This window comes from Delphinus delphis, chromosome 4 (assembly GCF_949987515.2).
Source record: "Delphinus delphis chromosome 4, mDelDel1.2, whole genome shotgun sequence".
Classification (NCBI taxonomy): domain Eukaryota; kingdom Metazoa; phylum Chordata; class Mammalia; order Artiodactyla; family Delphinidae; genus Delphinus; species Delphinus delphis.
Window position 1 is genome coordinate 68094415 of NC_082686.1, and position 13914 is coordinate 68108328.

The window sequence follows — 13914 nt, forward strand, 5'->3', positions numbered from 1 at the left end:
TAAGTTACAGTGATAAGTGACAATCACTGGTGAGCTGATTTGGTTTCCCCTCCCCTTCTGCAAGCACAGGCGTGCGCGCGCGCGCGCACACACACACACACACACACACACACACACACACACACACACACACACACACGCACGCGCGCGCACTCGCGCGCAGGCACGCAGGCACCCTGCCCCCTCTGCCGCTACCTGCATCTCTCCTCCCTTGTTGCTTAGAGACTTGGAAGGAAGCTGGTTTTTCTATTTTCCTTAAGGCAGAGTAGTTTACACAAATTATTTAACAGGGGTTAGGTACTTAGAAGTCCTTTTAATGGACACTGGTTTGCATAAACTGTTTGCATTTAGATTTTTCTTTAAGGGATGTTAATTACTTAAACTATCAATAAAGCACTGAGGTTTAAGTTTGGTTAAATCATACCCTGGGGCCACGTGGGAGGATCAGTTGTCTGTAATGGAGATTTATAACTGCGTGTGTGCACCAGGCAGGACGGAGAGTAAAGGAAGCTGGGCTGGGGAGCAGGGAGGCCTTGACCCTGTCTCCTCTTTTCAGCAAAGGGGTGCAGCTCATTTTTAGCACTTAGTTGCTGTGAGCCAATTGTGATAGCAGATGCTGTGGACTGAAAGCTTATAAACAGGAACCCAAAGCCCCAGACAGGGCAATGGAGGAGCGCTCAATTAAGTCCAGCTTTCATGGTCAAAAGGCAGGGCTTTCTCATCAGAGTACAAACCAGGAGACCAGAGGCTGAGGTCGGCCTCCTGCCTGGTCGAGGGGATGCTGGACAGCCCGCTCTAACTTCTCTCTCGTTCCCTCCTCTTTGTGGCTAGGTGGTTCCCCCTATGGTGGGGAGGTGGGGATGTGAACATGAATTGTATTTATTTATCTCCTTAGCTCTGTTACAAAGAATCCAATCTGAACTCCTGGAGTCAGGCCCTAAGAGACACCCTGGGAAGGTGGTAAAACCAATTCCTGGTGCAGCTGTGGCTGGTCTGCAGAAAAGCCTTCAGAAAAGCCCCAGAGGCCCAGCTCCTGCCTCAATCATGAGTGATAGGGCTGGCAGAAGGTACCTTCCCATGGCTGAGACCAGATCCACACGGAGCAGAATGAACCAAACGACAGGCCTCAGCTTCAAGCCGGAGGAGGGTCCTAACATCTGTTAAAGGACGGGACCCAGGACTTGCAGGTGAACTGTCAAGGACACCTGGGGAAGCCTAACCAGTTGGGCAGCATCTACAAAAAAGGCCTTAACATCCTAGAGCAGTGGTTCCTATATCTGGCTGCACAAAGGAATCACCTGGGAGCCTTTAAAAATCCCAGTGCCCGGCTGTACCCTAGAACAGAACCTCTTGGGCATCAGTGCTTTGTAAAGCTCCTCTGGTGATTCTAGCGGGCAACCGAGGGAGAACCAGTGTCTAGAGTCAGGCTAGCTCCAGTCCCATCCTGATTTATGCTACCCAGCTCTGCAAGCCAGAAACCTAGATGGTACCACTGTAGTCCAAGCCCTCGCTAAGCCCTCCAGGGCTGCCAGCTTCCCAACTCTAGGGGTCACCTTCACGCAGAAGACAATGTGCCTGGTGCTCTGTGGAGCCGCGTGATGCTATGATTCTGCCACCTGGAGATCATTTCCTTTCTTCTCTCCACCCCCACTCTGCTGCCTTAATTCAATTGTCCCCATCAATCACCGGGATTGTTGCCGTTTCTCCTAACGAGCTCCTCTGCTAATGCATTCTCTGCATTGGGCTGGGTGATCTGAACACCAAATCTGTTCATGCCACTTCTCGGCTTATACCTCTTTGCCTTCAAAATAAAATATGGACCCCTCTGCTCAGCCATGAAGACCCTCTGTGATGTAGCCTCTCTCTCTTCCTGGGCCTCATCTCCTACCTTTATCCCACTCCCACCCCATGATCCTGCCACACTGGCCCCCTCAGTGCTCCGTGCTATTTCACACCTTGTCTCCTCCTTAGCTGCCTGGCCAACCCCCATCCTTCAAACTGCTGCCCAAGGGCAGCTCTCTGGGAAGACTTTTCAGACCCTGCGGAGCCTGGGGGTTCCTCATGCCTCTGGGCACCTGGCACCTGGCATGCACCCCTTCTTACATGCTTCCCACAGCACTGCCGTTATTTCTGTGCATCTGTCTCTCTTTCCCCACTTTGGCCACTTTACTGTTCCAGAAGACTTTCATTTGCTGACCATGGGAACTTAATAAAAAGCCAACTTTCTCCTGAGCATAAGGCAGGACCCTTGGATCCACTTCCTCCCACCCACTTTGGACCATCTGTGCACTGGCTGCCCCCAGGCCCTGACCTGCAGGGTTTGGCATCTTGGCTTCATTTCCCATGGAAGTCACTTGGAAACTAGGCTCTGGCTGGGCTGCTTGTGACCAACCAAGCTGGCAGGACATGGGATGCTGCCTCTGGGAATTTACTCCACCCTGCTCCAGCCCAGGCCCCAGGAACATGTCCCATCCAGGAAAGGGAATCATTTATGAACTCTTATGTGCTTGCTCCTTCAGGCAAGACACAGAGCCTGATTCACCTTGGGATCTCAAATGCCTAGTACCGTGCCTGGGACAGCACCCAGCATATAGTAGGTATTCCATAAATGTTTGTTAATGTTTATTAATGTTTATTAAAAATGGATGAATGGAATTTCTTTTCAATTTCCCCTAGTTCTTCCTGGCTCCTCCTTTCGGATGGTCACACCTTTTCTGCTCCCTGTGGAGCACCTCCTCTGTGGCAACCAGCTGCAATGGCCCCTGGGGGTCTAGACCCAGGTGCAGCTAGAAGAAACTAGACCAGAGTGTCACACTAGCTCACCAAGGAGGTCTCCCCTTCCCCAACTGCCCTTTGTAGTGAAACACGATACCAAATAGCCCAGGCCCTGACAAACTCCTTGTACCATTCTCTAATTAGGTTCTGTGTAGCACTCATCATCTTATCCTGGCTGTGCTGTGAGCCCTAGCAGCCCGACACTCTGCTTGTCTTATAGCCCCTCCTCCCCCAGCTCACTTTTTTTTTTTTTTTTTTGCGGTACGCGGGCCTCTCACTGTTGTGGCCTCTCCCGTTGCGGAGCACAGGCTCCGGACGCGCAGGCTCAGCGGCCATGGCTCACAGGCCCAGCTGCTCCGCGGCATGTGGGATCTTCCCAGACCGGGGCACAAGCCCGCGTCCCCTGCATCGGCAGGCGGACTCTCAACCACTGCGCCACCAGGGAAGCCCCCAGCTCACTTTCGATACACAGCAAGTGCTCAAGGAACACTTGATCGCTGGAGACCAGCAAGCCTCCCCTGGATGCAGGAACTGAGGCCCTCCCCTCATTGACAAAGAGATGGCCTTCCTTTCTCTAGAATGTCCAGCCTCTGCAGAGGTGATATGGCATCTGTTTCTCAATCTGGGATAGATGTTCTGGATCCAGGAGTCCCATCAAAGTGCCTCCCAAAGCACTCAGGGAATGATGCTGGGGGAGCCCTTCCTGGCAGCAGAGAACAAATCAGTCGCAGCTCAGTGAAAACGCTGAGCTACAATGGGATCACTCAGGCCAGGCTAAGAAAGGAACCAGGGCCACCCTTTCCCTCGAGGCCCAAACCCAGAGACCCTCCTGTGGATTTAGCAGCTGGACTTAGCATGACCAGCCGTTCCAGTTTGCCCAGTACTGTACTGGTTCTAGTGAAAGTCCTGCGTCCTGGGACCCCTCAGTCTAGGCAAACAGGAGCACCTAGCTCCTGTCCTCACAACGCAGGAGCCGTGCGTGTGCCCCCGTGTTTCTGTGGCCACGCCCCCACTTCCAAATATCTTCCCAGCCATTACCCCCACTGCCAGTGTGAGTCCACAGCCAGTGAAAAGAACACAGGGCTCCTGTTTTCAACCCTGGGGGTTGAATTCTGAATCTCACTCCTTGTGCTGCCCTGGCCCCAGCCCCCAAATACCAGGGAAATTACAGGGAAGGGAAGCAAATGTACCTGAAGGAGGGAGACATTGGCAAGGCTGAGTCTGAAGAGGTAGTTCCTGTGAAAACAGAAACAGAGATGGTAAGTCAGGCTGGTTCTGCAGGTAGGTCTCCAGGAACAGCTTCCTGGCTCCTGCCTCATGGGGTGCCAGGACTGGGTGCCGACTGCAGACGGCTGACAGTGGGCCGACCCCAGAGAGAGCTTCACCTCCATTTGCTCATTTAATCTGCACTGCCACACCGGGAGTAGAGAGAAAACTCCATTTTACAGAAGAGGAAACAGTTTGGGTAAATGGCCCAAATCACAGAGATAGTAAGTGCAGGATGTGGGATTGAAACCCAGACGCATCTGCTCCCAAAGCCCACACTGTCTCTGTTCCCCGCCATCCCAGCAGGCCCTGGGCACAGCCTCCCACACCCCCTTCCCAACCATGGAACCTGTTTCTGTTCAACATAAAGCCTCATGGAGCTCTTGTGGGGACCCAGGCAGGTCATCTTCCTCCTTCCCTCGGCCACCTCCCTGGCCCAGCCTGTCTCCTCTTGCCCAAACTGCCCCTCTGCCACTTTGTGCTTCCTCTCCTCCACATCGCCACCTGCACGGGGCTGCCAGATTCATCCTCCTCAAACACTGCTTTCATCATATCAGCCTGCTGCTCGAAAACCTTAAATAAGGAAACTTATATCCACACAAAAACCTGCACACGGATGTTTATAACAGCTTTATTCATAATTGCCAGAACTTGGAAGCAACCAAAATGTCCTTCAGTAGTTGCGTGGGTAAACTGTGGTGCATCAAGACAATGGAATATTATTCAGTGTTAAAAAGAAATGAGCTATCAAGCCATGGAAAGACGTAGGGAAGCTTAAATACATATTACTAAGTGAAAAAAGCCAATTTGGAAAGGTTATATGCTGTATGACTTCATTATATGATATTCCGGGAAAAGGCAGAACTATGGAGACATTAAAACGATCAGCGGTCGCCAGGGGGTGGGGTGGCGGCGGGGATGAACAGGCAGAGCACAGGGGACTTTTAGGGCAGTGAAACTACTAGGTATGTTACCCTAATGATGAGTACATGATAGTATACATTTGTCCAGACCCACAGAATGTACACCACCAAGAGTGAACCTTAAGGTAAACGCTGGGCTTTGGGTGATGATGATGTGTCAGTGTAGGTTCATCAGTTGTAACAAATGCACCTGCGGTGGAGGCTACTGGTGGTGAGGGAAGCTGGGCCTGCGTGGGGCGGGGGTGTCTATGGGAACTCTCTGTACCTTCCTGTCAAGTTTGCTGCCAACCTAAAACTGCTCTAAAAAAAAAAAGTCTTAATTAAAAAAAAAAAAAGTATAGCTTATACTCCATTTAAAGTTATTATAAAATATTGGCTTTATTTCCCTGTGCTGTACAGTTTATTCTTGTGGCTTATTTATTCTATAGATAATAGTTTCTCTTAATCCCCGACTCCTATCTCGCCCCCCTCCTTTCCTCTCCCCACTGGTAACCAGTAGTTTGTCCTCTATATCTGTGAGTCTGTTTCTGTTTTGCTATATGAATTCGTTTGTTTTATTTTTTAGATTCCACATATAAATGACAACATTTGGTGTTTGTCTTTCTCTGTCTTATTTCAAAGGCATCAGGAGTCTAAAAACTACATATGTAAAGCTGGTGGACTCTGAATCAGGTGGAAGGATGGCATTAATGTCAGCTTCCTGACTGCAGTGTTGTATTATGGTTACGCAAGATGTTACCACTGTGTGGGGGGGAATGGGGTGAAGGATATAAGGATGCGATCTCTGTATTATTTCTTACAACTGCACGTAAATCTACCATTATCTCAACATAAAAAGTAAAACAATGATTCTCTTTGCTTGGAAAATAAGGTCCACACTCTTGTATACTTGCATATGTAGAGATTACTTTTGAGAGGACATGCAAACTCACCACAGGGCACGCCTCCAGTGAGGGGTCCTGCTTGGTGTATAGTGGGCTGGCCCTGCTTTTCACTTTTGTACCTTCTGAATGTTATACCATAACACATATCACTGATGCAAAGTAATAAGTTAATTTCAAAATTAAAAAAATAAAATGCATTCAGCCCAGCTTCTTAATAGCCCTGTGATGTTGGCAGCATCACATAACCCAGACTTTACGGATGAGGAAACTGAGGCTCACAGGTCAAGATTACCCAGGACAAGAATGCAGCTCATCTGGTCCAGAGCTCCGTCCTCGACTTGCCTCCTTTTCACGTGGCAAATGAAGGGGCGGGGCCACTCAGGAAAGCCCAGAAGTCAAGGATGGTCAGCTACACAGTGGAGCCTGGAGGCATCCAACCCAGTGACCATCCTCCCTCACCCCAGACCTGCTGAATCAGAACCCCTGGGGCGGAGAGCTTCTGAAAAACAGCAGTGCAGTTGGAGGTGGTAACGTGGGTTGGCAGAAAAAACTCTAGCCCTGAGGTTAGGGGACCTGGGTTCTCGTCCCCAGACTCTGTTGTCATCTTGTTTACGTGGTCTTGGGAAGGTCACCTTCCCCACTCCAGCCTCTGCTTCCTCATGTTGAAATCGAGGACAGTTGGATTAGGCCAGTGATTCTGAAACTCCAGTGTTCATCAGGCTTACCTGGAGCGCTTGTTAAAACACAGGTTGCTGGGCCCCACCTCCAGAGTTTCTGACTCATCAGGTCTGGGGTAGGGCCCAAGAATTCGATTTGTAACAAGTTTCCCAATGCTGCTGATGCTTCTGGTCCCACTGGAACAGACCATCTCTAAGCTCCCTTCCCTACCAGAGCTGAAGGTCTATGATTTTGAGGACTCTCTCCTCCTACTCTGCTCTGTAAAGTCTCTACAAGTCCTCCCTAGAGTGTATTACCCCTTGCATACCAGATCGGGGCAGTGGGGCTAACTGATATCAGGCAACAGGGAGGTGAGGTCCTTCATAAAAGAAGCACATGGCCCGTGTCCCATGTCCCAGGTGCAGGCAGCCAGCCAGCCAGCAGGGGGCTCCTGGGCACCTTCTCTGCATGGGGAGGACACCAGCTAGGTAGGTCCTGGCAGGATGGCAGGGACAGGGGCTGGGAGGTTCCAGCAGGCATTCCTGCCCTTGATAACTGCCAGACCCTGAGGAATGTGTCTTGCTGAGATCTGGAGGTCACTTCCTTCCCACCTCCCCGCACCCACCCATCCACTGCTTCCTTTTCTGGGGGACTGACATTCAGACACAGAGAGGGCCTGGTAGGGCGGAATAGGAGCCCAGGGTGAGGGTCTGCCCACAGAGGGTCATGCCAAATGATATTCCCTCCACTCAATTCGCTTAGAATTGATCCCCCAGTCCTGGCCCCAACCCTCCTGTACCTCATTACCTGGCTCCCACGATGAGCTGGTTTCTGGAAGGATCCAGAGCGAGCTGGGAGAAATCTTGGGCTCCAGGGTAGGTGAAGTTAGAGACCCATGGCTTCAGATCTGGGGGAGGGAGAAGCAGCCATTCGGTTACTGTTGGCCCGGGGGCTCCCAGCTGCACCAGCATCGGACCCAAGAACGGAAGGGCTGCAGTGAGGCAGAGGCACCCCGGAGATCTGGGTTCTGCCTGCCCACCTCTGTGAGCAGCCGGCTGGGGGACAGGGAGTGCGGGTGGCGTCACTGCTCCTGCTTTGTTCCCTAGCTCAGAGAAGGGCTCCACCCACCCCCTAGCTGCACAAAGGGACACCTGTAATCATCCTTGACCCCCCGAGACCCTCGCCAGCCACGCCAAACATACTGGCAAATCCTGTCCGTTCTCTGAAATCCATCCATCTCGCCCTCTGCACCCTACTCCCCAGCCAAGCCACCATCATCTCTTGCCTGGACTGATGCCAACAGCATCCTAACTGGCATGGCTTCCACTCTTGCCCCTCCAGCCCATTTCCCACAAGGCAACAACATGATCTCTCTAAAATGCAAATCTGGTTATGTCACTCTCTAGCTGAGAACTCTTTAATAGCTCCCAGTTTCCTCCAGGAAAAGTCCCAACTCCTTTGGTTTCTGGTCCACTGTCCTCCCAGGTAGAATGAATGCCTGGCACATTAGTGATCTAGTGATCCACTGAAAGAATGCAGCTTCTGCTTATACATTCCCCCTTAAACCCTCCACTCCAGTCACATTCAACCAGAACACAGTGCACATCTCCAGATCTATCCCACAAGAGCCTGCAAACCTTTGCAATTCTATTCTTCCTCAGTGGAACAGTTCCTCTTTGTCCCCGTCCCCACCCCACCTCCTCCAAGAAGCCTTCCTTGACTCCCCCACGCAAGGTGACGGGCTCCCATAGACCTCTTCTTGACTGCCATCAAAGCTCCTATCTCACTGGGTGTCTAATCTGGTAGTTTGCCCTGGGGGACAAGGAAAATCTTGCTTCTGGGAGCTCTAGCCTCCTCCCAGCAGCTGGCAGTATTTGAATGAATGTATGAATAATCGTCAACTCCCTTTTGTACAAGAAGCCTCAGGTTTTCAGACAAGACTCCACAGAGGTGGAAGGAATGGAGGGTGGGTGGGCAGTGCCCATCTCTGTCTCCAAGAAGACTCTTCCCAGCCAAGGCCAAAGTCTTTCATGGGGACCAGGTGGGCAGAGGAGACCTCGAAGCCCTCTGGATGGATGGGGCAGTGGTCTGGAGAGGGTACACCTGGGGAACAGTGCCCAGCTGACTTTCCCTCCAAATGGAGAACCACTTCCCCCATCTTGGCTCACAGCCCCTTAATAGCTCTCCTTCAGCTCCTTCTTCATGGATGTGAGGGAACTGACCAGTAAAGAGAGAAAGCTGTGGGGCAGAGGAACTTTCCCGCCGATAGGGTAAAGATGAGGGGAATGTGAGGAGGCCCTGAGATTTCTTCCTCACAGTGTATTAGTAACTGGCTCCCAGAAGGCCCAGAGTAGTGTGTGTGTGTGTGTGTGTGTGTGTGTGTGTGCACGTGCGCGCGTGCGTGTGTGCACGTGCGTGCGTGTGTGTGTGTGTGTGTGTGTGTGTGTGTGTAATCCAAGGGAAATAAATCAGTGCTCATTATTCCTCCACTACAGAGTAAAAGCAGTGCTTCATTTCTGCACGGCAGGCAAACACTTAATCGCTCCCTGGAGAACTGAAGGTTTTGCGAGTTGGATGTTTTTCAGAAAACTGTGATATGGACGATTAAAAAAAAAGAAGAAAGAAAAACTGCAGCAAAATGAAGCAAATCCTTTGTGTCTGCCTCTGCCCTCAGCAGGTGACTATAGGTTGGCAAGAACCATCACGAAGTTGCAATGGCATTTGGGTGATCACAGTATAAGGAGTGGATGTGGAGTCGGGTAGGCCGGGTTTTTAGCTGACCTCAGGGCTGCTCTCAGAAATCCTGATAGGATGTCATGGTACCTTAGAGACTAAGCCAAGGGTCCTCCTTCTCCAGGAAGCCTTCCTGGATTATAACCTCTCCATCCTGATCTTATTTTGTTCCATATTCTCTCCACCCTTCGTGTTCCATTCATACTGCATGTTTTTGTCACTCTGAATGTGCTCATCTGTTTTCCGGGTAGGGTGTGTGTGTGTGTGTGTGTGTGTGTGTGTGTGTGTGTGAGGGGTTGCCATCCCCAGCATACTGGGTGCTCTCCAATAGTAGCAACTGGCTTGCACTTTAATCCCCTTCTTCCATTCTGACAGGGGTATTCCAGATGTGAGCAGCTGAACAGGGGAAGACGTGGCATGACTGGTCTGCGGCAAACCAGGAGAAACTCCATCTGGAGATGGCTCAGCTCAGCCTTCATTCCAACCCTTTCTTGGGGAGAAGGGAGAGGAAGAGGAAAAAGGGCAGGAGCCAGGAAGACAGTGGGAGGTGGGGGTGGAGGAGGGGGGGCGGTCCCTTCCAGTTTCTGTCCCTCTTCCTTACCCCGAAGTGACTGACAAGGGCAAGGGGGAAGGGGCAAGGGGGGGAGATGCAGGGGGCACAGCGTGGTGATCCTGGGGGAGCTGTCTTTGGAAGGGAGCCAGCTTCCTCTTATTACACAGGCAAACAGGACCAGAGGGAAGGCTGTTGTTAAAACACCGAGCACGTTCTGAGCTCCATGTGCAGTGAACGCTTTGGACAGTGACTTTAAGAGAAAAATGACATTCTCCATGACGTGCCTGTGATTTTAATTATAGTCAATTCAATTACCCACTTTGTGGATTAACCACTGCCAGTGTGAACTCCATACTGGCTTCTCCCCGCCACCTCGACAGACCAAGCTGTGGCAAAAGGAATAACGTGCAGGCCGGAGAGAAACACAGGTGGATCCCCTTAAAAGAAACACATAGGAGAAAATTTAACCTTACAAAACAGAAGAACGTCTGTCAGATTCTGCAATTGGCAGCTCCTCTGGGGTATTTAGGGGTTATTCACAGATCAGCCAGGTGTCAGGGGAGAGGGAAACTCACAGCTACAGGGTTAGAAGCCTACTCAACTGTCAGAAGTAAAATGTAACATCCGGAAGCTGGGGGTTGGTGCCGGGCTGGATTATGGCCGCTTCTCTGGAACACGGCATCACCCAGAACATAGTCACCCAACGTGAATGGAGTCTCTAGTGTGTGCCCAGCAGAACTAAAGGATGCGGGGAGACAAGAGGACAAGCCCTCATCCAGGACTAACTGCACTGGGGGACCAAAGGGAGCGACATTTAAGGAACAACAGGGACATGAGTACTCAAAGGAAACTTCTTCACCTCTGAGGCCCCGCAGCGTCCAGCTCCGTGCCTGGAGTCAGGTATTGGGTCAGGGGCCCAAGAAAAATTTGGCCAATAGACAGGAAAACCCAAAGCCAACAGAAAGAGGGAACGGGTGAATTTTGGGGAGGCCAGGAGGCCTGAGGAGGAAAAACAGATATGACGCCCATCTCCGGGGCTGTCAGTCTAGGACGGACCATCTCTGCTCACCTGGGGCTCAGGGGATTTCTTAGTCACTCTGTGTCAACTGCCTATGTCACTCTGGGCCTCATTCCTTCCTTCTGAAAGGGGGCGGGGTGGGAAGTCAGTTTCATTCAAGTAATTTACAGCTGAAGATCAGAAATGGTGTCAAGGAAGCCAGGCTTTCAAGGAACACATCCTCCACCTCTCCACCCTCCTCCCATCACCAGCCAGTTTGTTCCAGTACAGATCCGCCTGGCTGGGTGACAGGGATTTCCCTGCTCTCCTTCCATTGTCCATGGCCCCAGGATCAGCCAGGCCAACCGTGCCCCAGCAAAGCCCCTGAGAAGAAAGGGCTCATTAGGAGCTGCCTCAGGCGGCCCCCGCATGAGGACACGCTCAGGATTCTGCTCCTTCGTCCCTCCCTGCAGTGACAGCCTCCAGAAGCCATCAGAAGTCGGAGGGTGTGCGTGCATTTTGTAGGTTTAAGGACATTACTAATTTGCTCTAATCCACTTAAGCCTTCGAAGCCTCAGATCCCAGCTCAAACAAGACAGCACGGAGAAGACAGCTGGAAACCCTCCTCCCGGAGACAGGAGCCAGCCCACAGCTGGGAATCCCACACATCTGAAACGCCTCCAGCCTCCCCACCTCGCTGCCCCAACTCCTATCCATACTGCCTTCCCCACCCACCGAATCCCACGCCCGCCTCGGTCTTATGGATTCATTTCTCCACTCTGGTTTCCATCTTGCCTCTCTCAGCTGGCTGTGTGGAATCACAGAGGATGGGCTGCCACGCATCTGACGGTGGACGCACCTGGTCCCTTTGCGGCGGGGAATGGGAAGAGCCCGGGATGGAGTCAGGAGGGAGACATGGAGATCTGGCTCTGACAAGTCACTCCAACCGTCTACACCTCAGCCCTCCCCATCTGTAAACAGAGGTGACAGCCCTTGCCCTGCCTCGCTGCCAGTGTTATTGTGAAGAGGAAATAGGATGGGTGTTTATCACTTAAGAACATGGGGACCCCTGAGACCACATCTGCAGATCCCAGTGTGAGCTCCATCATGGAGTGTCGACGTGGTCCTAACACCCCCGGTGACCACCAAACTGGCTAACAGGCTGAGGGAGAACGTGCAGGATGCGCCAGGATGTGTGTTTTGTTACGATTTTAGATGATCATCAAATGTATATACTAATTTTAGAAACTTATTGAGAACGTATGGACCCCTCAGAATATGTCCAGCAACTCCCAAACTCCAGTCTGGGAAAGACTATGATAAGACACTCTCATGCCCTTCCTTGACAGAAGGAGTTATTTGTCATCAAGGCCCCTTTCCCTGGGGGCTCCCAAGGCGCCGAAGACAGGCATCCCTGCAGCCATCTTAGAGCACAGGGAACCTTTCCAGAGATCTCTAGGCACTTCCTAATGAGCGAGTCAGCTTCATTCTTTCCCAGGGTAGCCAAGAAATAGAGCTTGTGCTTCCAGAAGAGCTGGAAGCACAAGAAGACCAACCAACCCTTGGCTACAGCACCCTGGGCATCTATAACCTCATTCTCCGGCAAAGGAATTCCAGAGAAAGACCACCTCCTCCCCCAGGGAAAAATGGATGAAGGGCCTGAACAAATTGTCTGGAGACTAAAATCAGATCCCTCGAGCCCATGGCTGCCCATCCTTCTTACATCTATGCCCAGAGGAAGAGTCTCCCGTACCCTACAAGAAATGACTTCCAACAGCCAAAGAGACACAAAGTCCTTCAGGACACAGTCATTGCAAAAAAGGACTGAGAGGGAAGTGGCTCTCACCTGCAAAGGCCACGATGGGGTGTTCCCTCAGGGAGCACAGCTGCTGCTCACTGCTGGGTTCACTGGCGACATCCTGGGAGCTGGCGAGGTGCACCACCAGCAGTGTGAGGCTGGGCGGCAGCAGGGTGACAGCCAGGGGTCCCGGGAACACCATGGTGGGCCCCTCTGTACTCCCAGCTCCTGGAGGCGGGCTGGGGGGAGACCTGAAATGCAAACACTCACTCTCACCACACACTCCCTCAGCAGTGCCCACCTCTCCCGATCTCCTCCGTGCCTGTCGGTAGCCCCACGGGATCTGTTTGTTTGTCTGTTTAAATAAATTTAATTTTTTTTACAATACTTAAGAGTTTGCTCTGCTCTAGTAATGTAAAGTTATAGATCATACCTTGAAAGCTAATTTCCCTTGTAATGGTATTCTGGACAAAACTGACAAATTATAGAGCTTTTTCTATTATGATCCCAAATGGCTTAAAATTTATTTTAATGATAAAGGTGGTATCTTAGGGATTTTAATAAACGGAGTTAGGACAAGTGGGTAGTCATTTGTAAAAAGATAAATTTAGATCCATAACTCACACCAACTAGGAAAAATTCCACTGGATGAAAGGTTTAAATGTTAAGGATAAAACCAGAAAAATACTAGAAGAAAATGTGGGCCGAATTCTTCATAACCTTGGAGTGGAGAACCACGACTCCAAATCCAGAAGCTATTAAAGAAAAGATTGACAAATTTAACTACATAAAACCCACAAACTTCTGCATGCTCCCTCTCTCCCCAAAACAAACATCAAGCAAAATCAAACGGCAAATGACAAGAAAGGGAAAACGATTTGCAGTTCATGTCAGAGACAAGGGGCTAATATTCCTAATATACAAAGAATTCCTGAGAATTAAGAGGAGAAAGACCAACAGTCCAGTAGAAAAATGGCAAAGAATATAAATACAAACAGGACTTAAAAATATGAACGACGCTATTCTCACTCATAATAAGAGCAACACAAATGAAAACTTGGACTGAGATATCGTTGTTCACCTGTCAGTTTAGCACATATCCAAGTGAGATGACAGCTCTTGGTGAGGCAGTGGAAAAAGGGGCGCTCTCATATACTGCTGGTGGGTGGGCAAAATTGTACAACCCGATGGAGAGGGATTTGGCAACATCTGGCAAAACAACAGAGGCGTCTACCCTTTGACCTAATTCCTGGGAGTAAAGCGGTCACCCGATCCACAAGCTGTGATCAGTCTGAGATAACATAAATGAATTTGGAGAGTGGTTTTTA

The 13914-nt window shown here is 50.8% G+C and overlaps 1 protein-coding gene across 1 annotated transcript in view; it reads right to left on the reverse strand.

The window, feature by feature from the left end:
- Positions 1 to 13914, reverse strand: part of SEMA5B (semaphorin 5B) — a 118354-nt gene that overhangs the window by 27516 nt on the left and 76924 nt on the right. Inside the window, exons 2-4 of the mRNA XM_060009915.1 lie at positions 12635 to 12837; positions 7313 to 7412; positions 3966 to 4011 (exon numbers count right to left, since the gene is read on the reverse strand). Coding sequence (XP_059865898.1) covers positions 3966 to 4011; positions 7313 to 7412; positions 12635 to 12788 — 300 coding nt within the window. The 5' untranslated portion in view covers positions 12789 to 12837. The remainder of the gene's footprint in view (positions 1 to 3965; positions 4012 to 7312; positions 7413 to 12634; positions 12838 to 13914) is intronic.